Source organism: Neofelis nebulosa, chromosome 4 (genome assembly GCF_028018385.1).
Source record: "Neofelis nebulosa isolate mNeoNeb1 chromosome 4, mNeoNeb1.pri, whole genome shotgun sequence".
In the NCBI taxonomy this organism is placed as follows: domain Eukaryota; kingdom Metazoa; phylum Chordata; class Mammalia; order Carnivora; family Felidae; genus Neofelis; species Neofelis nebulosa.
In genome coordinates, this window is record NC_080785.1 from 49,941,747 (window position 1) to 49,958,336 (window position 16,590).

Consider the following 16,590-nt stretch of genomic DNA (forward strand, 5'->3'; position numbering starts at 1 on the left):
TGGAGAGAGAGAGAGAGAGAGAGTGTTTTAAGTAATTCTAGTACAGCATCTATTTGGGTGGCTATTAGAAGCTTTGGATTTTAAACCACTGTATTTTTACAGCTGTAGAATCTAGTGCTTGAGTTGATTTAACAAGCAGCCGTGGGTTTGTCTCCTGGCCTAAGCCTGCCACTGGTGCTCTGGGAAAACTTGATCTTGGGCCTATTTCTAGGAAAGTGTTCTGTAATTTTTTATTTAAATGCTGATGGCTTTATATTGTTCTTACTGGCTACGCCTTGATTCTGAATGGCAGTGAGCACGTGACAGATGATTCAGATGCTTACGCCTTGAAAATTAGAGCTTGGCCGTTGAATTGGAAGTCCAGAGGGGCGGTTTCCTGGGCCCTGGCCTGTGGCTAGCCATCGGATAGGCTTACAGACCTGCGCCGTCCCTCCACTGTCCTTGGCCACACAATCAGATGCCTGCAACCCGGGTTGTCACGTGTTCCTGTGGGTCCCCGGAGGTTACTAGGCTGCTTTGGTGGTTTTCAGTGCAGTGGTTCTAGAGGTGGGATCCTGAGACCGGCAGCATCTATGCCACCTGGGAGCCCTTAGAAATGCCGATTCTCAGGCCCCAGCCCAAAGCTCCAGGATCAGAAAAGCCCTGGGAGTGGGGCCCAGCAGTCTGAGTTGTCCCAGGGCCCTCCCCTTGATCCCGACGCAGACTAAAGTGTGCGAAGTTCCGTTACTGGAGAACCCCGTGCTAAATGCCCCTCCTGTCTTGACCCCCACTTTTCTTTTCCAGTCATTGGGCAACCACCTTTTTTTTATCTAATTAATGTGCAGTGAGCAGGCTCTTCGCTGGGTGCCTGGGGTGGAGGAATCAAGGGTGAACGAGCCACAGTGCCTGTCCCTGCGGAGCTGGACCACAGGCGTGGTTCGCAGCCCTGGCTGCATATTAGAATCACCTGAGGAGCTTTTAAAAAGCCAGGTGCCTTCACTTAGTGGGTCTTTCATCCCGGATCAATTAAATCGGAAGCTCTGGGCAATAGCCAGGTGTAGACTACATTATAAAACTCCCCCAGTGAGAAACGCCGGCCCTGTGGGAGAGAAAGCCAGTCAGGCGGTTTCACGCAAGATGGTGAGTATGAGTGTGAGGGTGGTGGGCACCAGAGGGTGAAGTGGGAGCAAATGGAGGGGTCACTTTCCCCGAGGACTGAGCTGGGGGGGTGATGAGTCTGTGCAAAGCGTTTCTGAAAGTCTTCTTTAAAGGAAAGCTGAAAGAAAGGCAAAACCGTGGTTTCACTATGGATCCACGAGTGATTTCAAAACGAGTTGGTGGAGGAGAGCCTCAGGAGACAGGCTTCCTTCTACAATGTTCATCCCCCTGTATACGTCTCAGTTCTCAGTGACAGTGGACTCCAAGGGGCCTGCGAGGCCACGCCCGAGGTGGATGGCATGGCCTTTCACCCCTCATTCCTTCAGTGGAAATGCCTCTTCAGACTTGGTTTGAAGACCACCTGGACCCCTAGAGCCCACACTTGTGTTTTTAAGAGGAAGCAGCTCAGGGATACAACCCACGTCCTTCATTGGTCTTCAGTGGGCATCCTATCAACAACTCAGTTCTTCCCAAGAATTCTGGCCTTTCTTTCCGCGCTTTTGCTTGAGAGACTTTTTTTTTTTTTTTTTTTTTTAGCGAAGTAAAGGGGATGTTTGTATAATAATTCCTTATTCATGAGTCCCTCCTTTTTTGATTCAGAAGGTCAGGTGGGGAGATTTAATGTGAAATATTAGCTGTCTTTACCAATTGCTGTACCCTGTTACCATGCTGTATGCCAGAAATAGAAGCGACCTGTTTTCAATGACAGATCAAAATTTAGTGCTCTGTTGATGGTCCAGAATGAAGATTTTTTGACACAGCGAATGAAATACATACCAGCGCATTTCTGGTTGTGATTTAGCTGACCAAGTAGTTCAGTTATAATTATATTATTTTTACTCCTGGAGATCATTACTCTGAATGAAAAATGCTTCAGTGTCCAGACTATTAAGACGTGGACGGTGAACATTATTTAAAACAAAATTATTATTTTTTCTTTCTGGACTGTTAAACAGCTTTATGAGCATGTGAAGGCTGGAATATGGTTGTTAGCATTTAAAATTAAAGGAAAACCTGGAAATGTTGTTTTGGTTTCAAAATTAAACTTGATTGTCAGTTACTGTATGCTGCTTTCCAGGTCCTATCTCTTCTCATCTCTTAAGCCCCTGATAATGTAATGGGGAGACACGTCTAGTAAATATACAGTCGACATAAATCTGAGGACATGAATATTATAAAAGGGCATTGAGGAGAAGGGTTGTGGGGAACAGGCTGGAAGGCGTTTGTGTATCATTTTTTATGAGGGACAATGCTCCTTGGGATTGAAATATCTTTTAATAGTAAGTGTAGGTTTGATCTGATCTCTGGATCACTGTGTTGTTGTTTGTTGCAAATATTTCCCTGGGCTGTGATTACCAAGGTGTTAGAAGAGCTTAAAATGTCCTCTAGCCCTCAGGTTTAAAAGGCTCATTGTTTATAAGGGACAAAGATGATGTAAACACCCAACAAACTGAATAGTGTTCTCATTATGATCCTTGCCTGCCTGCCTGTCACATAAGAACACAGAGGCTGACGTTTGTTGTGTTTAGAAATCCTCGAATGAATAAACATTTTAAAGAGACCAAGTAGACGAACGCTACCTCCTCTTTAATCACACCTTTTCATGCAATAAAGTGATTAAATTATTCTGTTGGGCAGTGCATTTTAGAACCCAAAAGTTAAAACCTAGACTTCATTAGGACTCGTTGAACTAAATCTGAAATGTAAACTTTCGGGAGGCTCTAATTGAATAGATTTAACCTATATTTATGGAAAGGAGAAATCTCTGGGTGATTCTTTTTTTTTTTTTTCTCTTCAAGGACCTTTCTTAAACTCTGCAGGTCTCTTGTCTGTTGACTTGATTAATGAATATTTTGCTCACTAAAATTGGCCATTAATTATTTCCTTGGGTTGCAGCAATAATTACATCTTTCAAGTAAAATCTAATTAGCATAATAAGCAGAAACCACCCTGCCAGGTGATGGGGGATTGTGGGAGCTAGTTCGTCCCCGCTAGAGATAGCCGGTTCACCACACGGTAAGCAGTGGTCATGAGCCAGCTCCCAGAAGTTACATTTAGCAGAAATAGACTAGCGCACCCCAGAATGGGAATTTAGATGAAGTAACTCTGTAGACACCATTGTTAGAAAATACTACCTTGTGATATACAAGCGTGATGCTATTAAATAATTAATCCTGTTACCTTTCGTTCATTTGTTGATCTTTTCAGTAATCGGTTCTTGCCAGCCTCCTGGCTAAGTGCTGGGCACAAAGAGAAACAGGATGCAGGCTCTGAAGACGATCAGTCTGTGGGGAGCGTAAACATTTGAAAGTGTAATTCATCCTTTGACTAGACGTGTGTGCTGAGGCGAACTCTACCAGGTGGTTTCCCAGAATGCTTTGGAGGGAAAGTACCTTTGTGGTAGGCTTTGGGGGATGAGTCTAAGGATGACAGCAGAAGTGGGGAGGAGGTGTTTGAAGTAGAGGAGTAAGTAGGCCTGTGTTACAAAGTCTTACCAGCAGGCTCCTTCTCTCTCCTTTCACCCTCTCATCTCTTACTGGGGCTTCCCACTGGCGACCCCGACCAGAGGGCAGAGTCTGGGGGGACCAGCTCAGGGCACAGAACGGGGCAGAGAAGGGCAGGCAGTGGATCTGGAGAGGTAAACAGGGTAACCTGAACAGCAGGGGTGGGGCGTGAACAAGGTGCCTAAAGAGACTGGGCAGGAGTTGGGAGTTGCTAGAGGGTAGGGAGCATAAACTAAGGAAGAGCAGTTTGGAGCCAAATTGTGAACGATCCTCTATCTATTTTAACTAAGTCTTTTATCCCACAAGCAATACAGAGCCACGTGGAGGGGTGGGCTTAAGGCATGATATTGATTCATAATTTAGCAAGATTCACATTTTTGTAATTACCATTTGGGGCCCATCAGTGGATCCTAAAAGCAATTTAATGGATTGTCCCAACATTTTAAAAGAAGTATTATCCGTGCATTACATGTTGCGTGCAAATGCAGCGTAGTAAAGTTGCGTGATGTTTTGTGAAACTTTTGTATATTTCTGTGCGGGAGGTGTACTGATTATAATTTAAAATCTATGTCCTACTGTATGTTGCAGTGCAGCTATTGAGAAAACCCTGAGCTAGACTGTCGGCTAGAGTGTAGAGGTGGATGAAGGGGAGGAGAGAAGGAGGAACAGGCAGCGTGGCTGTAGATTTCAGCAACTAACATAGTTTAAAAAAAAAAAAAAAAAAAACCACTAGATGTTATCTTGGCATTCCTACTTAAAGCCATGCCTTTTTAAATATCTTTATGATATTGAACCCATATCCAGAGTATTAAACGTCATCTCAGATAAGCCGAGAAAATCCATCAGAGTCTTTCCCTTCCATTTTTTTTTTCTGGAGCCCAGCTGATAGTAATGTTTACCAAATCCCCAAAGTCCCCTGAGCCTCTCTGAGGAATCCGATGTCTTGCAAGTTCTTTGATAACGTCTATTTTACTTAAGTATTACAGAGTCTTGTATTTGGCTTGATGTGCGATAAAATCATTTAAATGTGTCTTGGTTTATAAACTGAAGGGCCTTTTTATCTGCAGAGCAAGTTAATTGATCACACTGTTTCTAGTTAGTCCCAATGGCTTTTAATACGCTCAGCTTGAAAGCTAGCCAGTAAGTTCTCAGTCTCTTCTGAAAAAGACCTGTGGCTCTTTGGAAAAGCAATTGGAGAATTTCCTGACTCTTCCAGGAGAAATTAACACAGGTGCCTATGCACACTCTCTGGAAGCTCCAGGGATGGCAAAGAAAGGAAAATGAAATCTAAGTTCTTTATGCAAATGACCATGGTCACTATTTTAACATATAGGTCAAGCCTTCTCTTCTCCATACAGTATTTGCCAGAGAGACCAGTAAATATGTGGCCGCACTAGGTTATTCCTGCTGGAGAAGAACTCCAGGGCCACTTTGGGTTGGCAGCTAGAGGCTGGGCCTTGGAGTTTGCGGTAATAGTTCAATTAAAATGCAGGATTCTCACCCCAAGATTGTGAGGGTGTGGTGCACTATCATTCTCTCCACTTCACAGCAAACTAAACGCTGTGGGTTAGAAATAATTCGAACTAGGACTAGAATCTGTGTCTTCTGGTTCTAAGACTGTGTTCTTTAAGGTCAGGCACCCAGAGGAGGAACTGAATAGGAGATGCGGGTGTACTAACCGCATTGACGCCTACAGGTTCCAGTTTCCATCAAAATTTGTCCCTGTGTTTCATTGCTTCCAAAGCTTGCCACTGCTTTTATGCAGAGCTTCTCGTTTCTTCTCGTTTCTTCTCGTTTCTTCTCGTTTCTTCTCGTTTCTTCTCGTTTCTTCTCGTTTCTTCTCGTTTCTTCTCGTTTCTTCTCGTTTCTTCTCGTTTCTTCTCGTTTCTTCTCGTTTCTTCTCGTTTCTTCTCGTTTCTTCTCGTTTCTTCTCGTTTCTTCTCGTTTCTTCTCGTTTCTTCTCGTTTCCTAGAGCTGCAGGCACGGTTTGCTGTGGGGTGGGGCGGCGGCGATGAGAGGGAAAGCCGCGTAGCAATTTAATTTGAGAGGACCAGGTGGTGGTCAGGGTCAATGGCATGCACTTGGAAGTCAGGCCTGAATCTGAGGCTTCATCACCTAGTTGTGGGACCGGGATCTTTTCTGAGCCTTGAATTTTCCTTTGGGAAAGGGATGGGGGAGAGATTTCCCTTGCAAAGATCTTACGAGGACTGCCCATTCCATATTGGTTCATAGTAGGTATGTGCTAACGGTTATGATACCTTTTATTATCAGTTGTTATCACTACTTAAAAACAGTCGTTCACAAATGTAGTCCACGATGTACACAGTAAATGCTTTCAGACCTGACTGCCCGAAATAATAGTAACAGCTATGATTTATTAAGTACTTAGCATGTACCAGCCACTGTGCTCTGTGCTGTGTATGACTTATCTCTTGTAATCCTTATAATAACCTCATAATGCGTAGAAACTATGAGTCCCTGTCTTCCATATCAGACAACTTAAACTTGGGCTGAGAAGCTTGCTCAGACGGCACAGTAAGCAGCAAAACTGTGCCCGTAGCTACCACATGATGGTGCCTGTCTAATGCAAGTAAATCTTAAAAAACCAACCAAACAAAAAACAGGAAGTCCACAGTTGCTTCCCAAAAGTCCCTCCACAAAAGCCAAGGAAGCCAGGAGCCATCGGCCAGGTGCCAGGGCCATGCCAGGGGCCCAGATTCACACCATCACAAGATGGATGGGAGTTACACCCCAGCACACATCCCCCATAATTATCAAGTAGAATGAAGGGGCCAAGCCTGCATAGAATGGGGAAAAATGAATCCCTGACGACTTCATCACCTTGGTGGCCCATGAGCCTGTGTGCTGCGCTCCTGGCTGCAATCTGGGCACAGAGGCTGCGGTGTGTGGGATCCCATTGCCAGCCAGCCAGCCAGGCAGAGCTCCGCCAATCAGACCAGGTCACTAGGTCCAGATCATCAGCTTTGTCTCCATGCATGCGTGTTTGTTTATTTGTTTAAGGACTGATTTAGCTTCCCTGGAGGATGAGAAGTAAAGAGGGTGATTCCTTTTGGCAAATCCTTGCCTTAACTGGCTTCCAAAATGCAAAGCTAATATGCTTGGTTGTGACCTGGGTTTGTATCTGAGGTGAATAATGACAGTGCAGGAAAACCACACTGGTCGGGCCAATCAGAATTAGGGGAAAATCTGAGCTGCAAAATACTTCAAGTGATGCAGTCTTATTAATTTTAGGACCACACTGTGAAGAAAATCAATGACCGCCCCCCCCCCCTTCCAAAAAAGGTCCTGGTCAGAAGTCTTACCACAATGCTCTTATGAATGGATGAAAATCACTCACGATTCAAGGATTATTGCTATTTGGTTGGTTGTGATTTGGTTTTAAAAATACTTGAAGATATTAACCTGTCAACAAAGTTATTAAGGCTTAACACTTTCTGTATAGAAAGTAAAAGAGGGGAGACCAGAGTCCAAGGAAGTCTGAATTTAAAAGGTTTTACTGGATGTTGGGCTTATTTATAAAACCTTTGAGTCACTTTCAATAATTCATTGCCAGTTTCACAGTTGCCTTTTGAGTTTGGGGGAAAATGCAAACTGTTTGCTTTAATGGCTTTCCCAACCAGTTCTCTATCCCTTTCCTGATTTCTAAGCCATCTCAGAGTCTATGTTAGTGATTTTCAACCCCAGTGACCTATTAGAATCTTTGGAGATGGGTCCTGGGCATCCAAATTTTTTTAAGCTACCCAGGTGATACTAACATGCAGTTCTGGCTGAGAACCATTGGTCTCTAGGTACTTGGTGATATAGAAATGAAACCAAATGATACCAACTTTTTATAGATCCATAGGCATCAGGTTTCACAACTGTGGCATGGGGGTTTCTTCTCAGCTTAGACCTTTTCAACGTTTTTTATTTATTTATTTATTTATTTATTTATTTATTTATTTATTTATTTATTTATGGGACAGAGAGAGACAGAGCATGAACTGGGGAGGGGCAGAGAGAGAGGGAGACACAGAATCGGAAACAGGCTCCAGGCTCCGAGCCATCAGCCCAGAGCCTGACGCGGGGCTCGAACTCACGGACCGCGAGATCGTGACCTGGCTGAAGTCGGACGCTTAACCGACTGCACCACCCAGGCGCCCCGAGCTTAGACCTTTTCCAACTGGCTCACCGCCGTATTCATCCCTGTCATTTCTTTAGAGCCCTTCTCCATATTTAAATCATAGAACCTACAGAAGTAGTGAGAGATTCCTACACTTAGCAGAAAAGCAAATACTTTTTATACGAGATCATTTTTATTACTGATCAAGAGAAGTGAAATCCTCACGGGTCTTGAGAACTGGGGCCCTTTTTGGGGGGGGTGGGGGGAGAGACCTTCAGTGCCCAACACCCAATACTTGCCATATATTTGGCTTCCCGTAAATACCAGCTATTTTAATCTTGATTTCCTAATTGGGACTCACTTCCTTATCAACTTTTTCTCCTGTAGAATCCAAGCTTGTCCTAAATTTACGTTTTGGTCAAGGGAGAGGGAAGGAAATTTCTTCAGGTGCAAACGGGAGAGATGTCCCCGTTGATGTAGGTTTCAGGTGAATGCAATTCATGGCGTGAGAGCTGCCCTTTAAAGAAAAAAAATTTCGGCAGGTGGCGGTGGGATGGGTTGTGGGGGGGAGGGGTGAAGAGGAACAAATGGGAACAGATCTGCATTAATAAATATTCAGACTGAGTCCCACTCTTGTGTCAGTGTTTGTAGGTGGTGTTATTACATGTGGTATTGGGTGATGGGAGTTGTGCCTACTCTCATTTTTCACTTTAATTGCTTGCCTGAAAAGATCCTGACAGCTTCAAAGGTTACTGCTGGTTGCATTGTTCATAACTCAGAAGTAATACGCATGTGCAATTTGCTTCATTATTGCCCACTAATAACCAATTCTGGAGGAAGTCCTAAAGCCACCAACGAAACTATAATTTGACATGACGGTTTCCTCCTCCTCGTTCTCCCATTCTTTATCCCAGTTAGAGAGCCACAGGTGCTGCGTTGATGCAGGTACGATTTTACTCTGATTTTCCTTCCATGAATTTAGTATGAGAAATTCTTAAAGATTTTTTTTTTTAATCCAAAAAAAAAAAAGGGGCGAGGGCAGAACAAAAAATATTTAAAGTTTCAGATTAGAACTTCGGGTCCAACGAAACAAACTAGCATTCCTGTTATTTTGTGCTCTGGTTGATTTGGGTTGGCTGCACATAGCTCACGAAAACGTTCCAACATAAATGGCTTAAGTGGAAGAGTTTACTTCTCTCACTTTCAAGAAACGTAGAGGTGGTCGGTCCAGGAGTGGTGTGGGGTTCATGGGATCAGGGCTCCAGACTCCTGCTGTGTTCCTCCGCCAGGTTCCCAGGATTCTCTCGAATCCAAAGTAGGTGCAGCAGGAGCTCCAGTTATTCTTCCAGCCAGCGGGAGGGGGAAATTACCCCCCAGAGAAGGGTGCCTGCTTTTAAGGAGGCTTCCCAGACACCTTACGTCCTCTTGGCCAGGACTCAGTCAACATGGCTGCTCCCGGAATGCTGGGATATGTGGGCCTCCACCAGGCAGCGGTGTTCCTGACCACTGTGGAGGAACCACAGAAAATGACTTGGATGGCAGCCAGCAGTTTCTGCCACAGTGTGTGTAAATGAGGAGTTCTTAGGTTTCCGAGGCATCAATCTGCCCCTGACTGTAAAATGGAGTTAATCCACAACCGTGCCGAGTTTAATTGCAAAACACTTCGTGGGCTGAAAAATTGAGTAGTCGTTACACCTAACACTGCTTATTTAATTCCCCCATTTGCGCCATAGGGCAAAAGTACTATCTTTATCAGGCTTTTACAGATGGAAGAATACTAAGAAGTGAAAGAGGTTTATACAGCTAGTATTGAACTGAGGCGGTTTGACTTGTGTGGGCTCGCGTTAGAATCCTGAGCAACACCAAGAAGGGAGAGCAGGGGTGACTGCAACGGCGAGCCTTAGAGACTCCGGTACCAGATCATGTAAAATACTGGGACTCTGGGCCCTCTGTGACTCAGCACCCCCAACTCCTGCTGTACTTCCTGTGAAAGGTACCAGTTACTTGGTTTCTGGTGCAGTACAACCTCTGGCTTTTCTTTAAACTGGAGAGGATTTCTTTATCCCTGGTAGGTCCTCCATCAAGGCTTACTGATTAGCTGGCTGAGTTCTGTGATAACCAAGTGTTTAGTCAGAGCTGGGTCTTTACTGTGTATCGTGGTTTCGAGGGACCTGCTCTGGTTCAAGTGCCTGCTGGAATGTGTGGCCGTGTGATGGGATCTTTAGCACTCCGTTTCTGTCTGGCCAGGCTTCTTGGTCCTGCAAAATGTCTCCCCACACATCAGAAGCAGACCTCCCTTTTTTTGTGTCAAACCCTTTTCACTTTCGAATTACTTCCTTGCTTTTGATAATGAGGCGCTCCGATCTATACCATAAGAAAAATTATGTCTTTCCTTTTCTACTGTCACCAGATCTTATATTTCTGTATTCTGCTTTCTCCTCCATTCTCCACCCCCTCACCCCCCACCCCCCACCGGTTATTCTTCTAAAACACAGACCGTATCGGTTTACACCTTCAGCTGCTCTCACGTTGTCCACACAATGAAGGCTGAACCCTCCGAGCATTTCAGACCTTGCAGGGTGGGGGCCACATGTGAACTGCAAGAGAGTTCCAGCCACACTGGATGTCTGGCCAGGCTCTGCTCGTGTTCATCTGCTCCAAGTGTGTTCTATTGACTCACCATTTTTGTGCCTTTTCTGCCTGGAGATTTAGTTCAAAGCTTGCGTAAAATTTTCTTTCAAGAACTTTCTCTGATTCTCAGAGAATCCTGTTTTGTTTCCGCAACAGTTGGTAGGATTCTCTACACTGGCATACGTCACAGTTTGTCTTAGGTTGTTATCAACTGTGAATTATGTCATTTTTCTTGCTCAGTTGTGAATCGACTGACTTAGGATGTCCTTTGAGCGGCTAGCATAGGGCAGGAGTTCAGCATGTATTTCTTGAAATGAATTCCATTTCTTTGTTTCCATAAAGAGCTCTTCTCCAAGTTCAAATAATCTTTGGCATCCTTCTTTTGCACCTTCTTAATAGCCTTCTGGCCTCCTGATTCAGACAACAGAAATTAACAGAAATTGTCATCCACAGGGAACAGAGGGGCCACCATTCCATTTCTTATAATATCCGTGTGGTTCTCGGCATTGACACTACTGACATTTTAGGCCAGATGATTCTTCGTTGGGGGGAGGGAGAAAAGGGGGGTGTTGTCCTATGGTGCGCATCGTGGGATGTTTGAGCAGCATCCTTGGCTTCCACCCACTAGATACCAGTAGCACCCCCCACCCCGACCCCCTTGTCTCCAGGGGAGACGTTACCAAACATCCCTGTGGTGGACAGAGCCCCTGTTCCAGAATCTCTCCGTAAATGTCCTATAACTAGTGAATAAGGCTCTTCAGCCCCGCTGCCTTTCCATAGTACCCATAGACTTCTTGCCTGTGCCTTCTGCTTCGAACTCCATGCCAATTTTATAGATCCCCTAACCTTACCCACGAATGACTCCCTCCCCTCAAAACCCAAGGCCATTCATAAGTGAGGCCTTCCCACATCAGCCCTATCGGCACTGTTCTGACTTGGCATCCCTTTGGAGCCCTCTGCATCTTGTAGGTACCGGTTTCACATTATCTGTACATACTGGCACAGGCATTTGTGTGTGTGGCTCCGTGCTCCTCTCCCGTCTGACTCTACTGGTCGAATTGTCTGAGCTGGGTGCTTCTCTTTGGGTCTTTTGTCTTCTGCGTGTCCAAGGCATGCGTTTATGTGCTCAGCGTACATCATAATGAACAGTGATTGTTTACAGAGCAGTGGGCTTAATGATGTGTGGCCTCTGAGGTCCGGTCCCCTAAGGGGAGCGTCCATTTTGATGGGAAGTTAAGCAGATTTACACGTACGTACAGTGCACCCAATGGTAGAGGTAGCATATAGGCTGACGCCTTGGAGGGTGGGTAGGGTCTCCTTGGGCAAATTTTTAAACAAAGGGAATGGAGGGGTCTGTCCATAGACAGAGTTCCCTCCCAGCCCTGAAGACAGGACTTCAGAGCCGCATTCTCCCTGCTTTTTCTTCTGTCACCTAGCCTTACCCAGCAGCAGCTGTCTTCTCTTGCAGATACCTGCTTATCAAAGGCTCCTCCATTGTCCAGGAGTGACACGGATGCTCCTTGATGGTCTTTTGTGTAGCACACTACTTGGATCCAACATGAGGCTCATTTCTGGGGAAAGTAGGCCCGTGTCTTGACGTGTGCACGCACACACGCACGGTACTCAGTTTTGGCCTTACCCCCGCTTGAAAGAATTTTATTGCGTAATCCCAGCACCTCAGTCTCCGGGGCTACTGGGTACAGAAGTATAGGTTGTGTACTCCACAGGCCTACGCGACAGCCATGATGGTCTCCGGCAGGCCCTCTTGTCACAGGTAACAAGGTGAAAGCTTGGGTAGATAGATAACCCTCTGTCACCGTCGAAGAGTACGGAATGATAGTGTCATAGATATAAGGCCTACGTGTCTCATACTTAGGGAAAACTAGCTCTGACTCTCAAGCAGTCTTCAATGACATTAGGAGTTTGATGGGTTGATAAAGAGTTAGAAAGCATCCCAGTCAGGACTGTTTCTGATAACGTGAACCCTCTGGCCATGCCAGGAGCTGGGAGGGCTGCAACATGCCATGTTTGTTTATGAATCAGCCTTCTAGAGCATTGTCTCGGTGGTTCTTGGATGAGTCATGTTTACCCACTCACTTGGAGAGGAAAACTCCAGCTACAAACGTGTACATGAATGCTTTTTTTTAATAGGTGGTATTACTGTGCTGCACAGCGGCCCTGACTTTCAGATATTTAACTCATAAAGTTTACAGCAACACTTAACTGCATCTGGATTTCACATTGAATTTAGGAAGGCAAGAATCTCACTGTAATTTCCACTGACTGCCCTGTAATGGAAATTATGGCTTAGGAAAAGTTTCAAATGACGTGTCTATAAACTGAGGAAAAGTTGATCCATTCAAAGGCAGGTTATGTGCATTGTAGGGTTGTGTGTGTGTGTGTGTGTGTGTGTGTGTGTGTGTGTGTGTGTGTTTGGGTTTTTTGAAAGGACCATTTCCAACCAGAAAGAAATATTTATTTCAGCAGCTGAAGTAAACGAGCCGTGAATTAAAAGTTGGTCTTTGTAAATTGTTGGTTCATCAAAATCGGTGCTGAAAGTGGCGCGAACGTTAAAATCGAACTGTGCTGGGCTTTTGAGAAAGCTAGAAAGATGATGGTCTGCCTGGAGTCCAGTGTTACAACTGGATAGTAGCAATGCGTTGACTTCCGAGGACGAGTGGCATTTTTGATGGTCAGAATACCCGCCTAATGGGACTCAGCACGTAGGTCTTCTGGTCCTTGCCCTGCCATTAACTGGGTCTGTGCGAGTAGGTATGTCACCTGACCTCCCAAGTCTTGCCCTTGCTCCTGTCTCCATATCTCCCCACCCCCGCTACTGTTTGGTTTGGTATCTCCCATTCATCTTCATGACTTTCCCCCAAATGTCCAATGGCCATTCCTTGACTATTCTTGGCTCCTATCTAAGACCGAGGCCATAAAAAGCTGATAAGAGGCTCTGGATGGAGACATGGATGAGGCTCACTGAGCATGGGCTTAACTGCAGGGGGGGTCATTTAATTCGGGAATTGCCGGATGTCAGCATCTGGTGGTCTCTTCTCTGAGCCCACTTAATCAGAGGACTCCACCAGCCAGCTGCTGGGGTGGTTTGGGAGCAACAGGGTAGGCCTGTTTCTACTCGCATCCCCTTTTCAGCCCTGGCCTCCCCCGTTCCCCTCTACCTCTGCTGTGCTTGATTTCCTGGTTCAGTGCCTCTGGACAATTAACCATTGAAACAAACTTCCCATTTTCTGCTCTGAACTGTCCCTTCCTTGCCTTGTGAGTCTCCAGGTGCCTCCAGGCCAGGCCCAACTCAGGGCTTCCATAGCGGGTCCACCTCCTGGCACCTGGGTCTCTCCCATGGCAGGCACTTGAGAGTGTAAGCTGCTTCTCCTCTCTGGGTCACTTTCTACTCCTGCAGGGGTTTCCCACCTTCCAGAATCCTGGCTGAAATCACTGGTCTGCTGACCTCTCCCCTTTCTTTCTTCTCTCCCTCCGGAGATTTTTTCCTATTCCTGTAGTTCTACTTTAGTGGGACCTCGGGTGATGAAAGAAACAAATGCCCGTGATCCGTCTGCCACGTTTGACCAAAATTTCTACTTTCTGGTCCTAAAACTAGTGTATCCCTCCAATAATTGTGCGTTCTCAGACTTGCCAGCCTCGGAGCTGAGCGCTGGAGAGAGAAGAGAAGAGGAGACAGGTTTTCACCTCTGAGAAGTGTGGAAGGGGGGCAGGATGTACGCGGATGACGCCTCTGTGGGTCCTGGCGAGGGAGTGGGGCACAGAAGGGATGTGGCGAATGCAGCCAGGGGTGTTGGGGAAGGCCACACTGAATAAACTAACACTCTGTGGTCTTTTAGGAGTTCAGCTGTTAGGGGAAGAGGGAGCACAGGCTACGCCCATTAATTATGACTGAGGGAGCCCAGAGAAAAGTGGTGGATCCAGCCCAGATCTTCTGAATCCTGTGTCTGACTGCGTGGGCCTATGCGTCTCCAGGGTCTTAAGCGCTGCTAGTCCCTCACTGCTTCCACACCCACGTCCTCTCAGCCTCCCACTCTTACTATAGACTCTTGGACAAGATCCTGGTTTGGGGAGAACGCCAAATGTGAAGGGGGCCCTCTCAGGGGGGCATGATACTGCCTCTTCGGCTCACTGGTGCCCCTCTCAGCCTGGAAACAGCTCATTGCTGATCGAGGCCTCGTCAGTCTTGGGGAGAGGTAGGACCGCTGGTTCCTCCCTTTCTCGAATTTGCAAGTAATTCAGGCCTATAAAAATCCTAACAGAGTATGCTAGCTAAGGCATAGCCAAGGCCCGTGAGCTTATTAATTAAGCCTCCGTTAACCCAACAAACAACCTTGATGGCTTTATTTTGGCTTGAAGATAGTGCTATAAAAGTCCCCACATAGGCCGCAAATCCACTCGGTTGCCACTGGTCCCCCACTCCAGAGACAGCGGGGCCGATGAGCATGAGCCGTACTGATTGACCACCACGGCCTTTCCTTCGTCGTGTTTTTTTTAAATTTTTTTTTTTAAATGTTTTATTTATTTTTGAGACAGGGAGAGACAGAGCATGAACAGGGGAGGGTCAGAGAGAGGGGGAGACACAGAATCTGAAACGGGCTCCAGGCTCTGAGCTGTCAGCACAGAGCCCGACGCGGGGCTCGAACTCACAGACTGCGAGATCATGACGTGAGGCGAAGTCGGCCGCTTAACCGACTGAGCCACCCAGGCGCCCCTCCTTCATCGTGTTCTAATTCCGCTTTCTATTGAGAAGGGTCTGAAAACTGTCCTTTTCCTTATTTCTGCCATCTGCCTCGCCATTTTCCTCGCCACTTGAGACGTAATGGGAGCTAGTGCCGTGACCTTGAGCCCTTCCGCCATTGAATTGAATCTATAAAGCCAGGAGTCACTATGACCCTAACGAGCTACAGAAATCTTCCACTTTGTGCGTAGTCCTTCCCTTACCCCTGAGCGTTCAAACTACTAGCCCGAGGTAGGAACCCTAGAAGAGGCACATTGCCGTCTATTTTAGAAGATGCCACGTTTCATGAAGCTGAAGGAGGCGGATAGGTTTTTATCACTTGGGTGTTTATAAACCTTTACGTTCGATTTCTCTTAGCCATCAGTCAGTGGGCATCAGGGGGTGGTATGAGGCAGAAAAGCAGAATGCCTCCGTGCTTTTTCTTGGCTCCCCTGCTGCCCTGCTGAAAACATTTGGGTTTCTCTTCTTGTCACTGCTTAGCGCCAGAAAAGTGGTAGAGTGTTGTCGTCTGTGGCCGTAGACAGCCACATTATAGAAAACGCTTGCCTTCCTGCCAGTTGCTGGCTTGTGGACCATCCTGCGGCTGTGGGGGGGGGGGGGGGGGGGGGAAGGAAAAGAAAAAATCAAGTGCCTCGATCCCACAGCCCGTTTACCGAGGTGGATTATATCTCTGGGCCGTGGTAGCCGATGTTCCAGTTTCAGGTTTTTATTGGCGCCATAAACAAACAAGCCAGCGCACTATCTGGGCGACTGTGGGCTACAGCCATTGCCATTCATATCCCATTTCTTCCTGCAGCAGCTTATGTGCAAAAAAGTTCTCCGTGGCGTGGCACATGGAATAGGGAAGTTCTTTTTATTGCCTTCAGTCCTATCCAGTGGATAGCATTGCTCTCTCCAGCCCCTTCTGACAATGGACGGTCCATGTCCCCGAGGAGCGCGTCGCCATCCCGTGTGACAATCCTCGTCTCTTTTTGCTCTAATCCTTTCCTGTAGAGAGTTTCCAGCAGCAGGCGGTTACGTTTCTGCCAGGGAGAGAGAAATAATAAAGGCAGCTATTCTACTTTTACTGAATGTGAAGGGCTCAACGGCGTAATTAAATCCATAAAACGGTGAGTCACGATCATGGCGCACCAGCCAGCCAGGAAGCGAGGGACGGAGCTGAGGTTGATTTGCGACCAGCAGCTGATCCTGTTCCTCCAGTAGCACTCGTGTAGGCCTCTTCCTGATTTCTGGGCACCAAGCGCCTCATTTCATTTTTAAGAACGCGAAGCTTTAATGAATGTTCCAAAGCTTGCCCAAGGAAACATCTAATCTGAAAAAGATGTGGTTAAGCCTGGTAGATGTCTGTCCGGAAGGTCTGCTTTCTTGTCAATTAACCAGAGTCTGCATCCGAGAAAAAGGGAATCCTGCCTGAGGTGCTTCCAGATGCCCTTTTT

General features: G+C 46.4%; 1 protein-coding gene across 3 annotated transcripts in view; it reads left to right on the plus strand.

Moving 5' to 3' along the window:
- JAZF1 (JAZF zinc finger 1) overlaps positions 1-16,590 on the plus strand; it is a 347,561-nt gene that overhangs the window by 176,268 nt on the left and 154,703 nt on the right. The window contains exon 1 of one of the 3 annotated variants that reach the window (XM_058724746.1): positions 8,622-8,709. The exons of the other annotated variants lie outside the window; for them this stretch is intronic. Coding sequence (XP_058580729.1) covers positions 8,637-8,709 — 73 coding nt within the window. The 5' untranslated portion in view covers positions 8,622-8,636. Of the gene's footprint in view, positions 1-8,621; positions 8,710-16,590 lie in introns of those variants that run through there. 3 annotated transcript variants of the gene reach the window in all.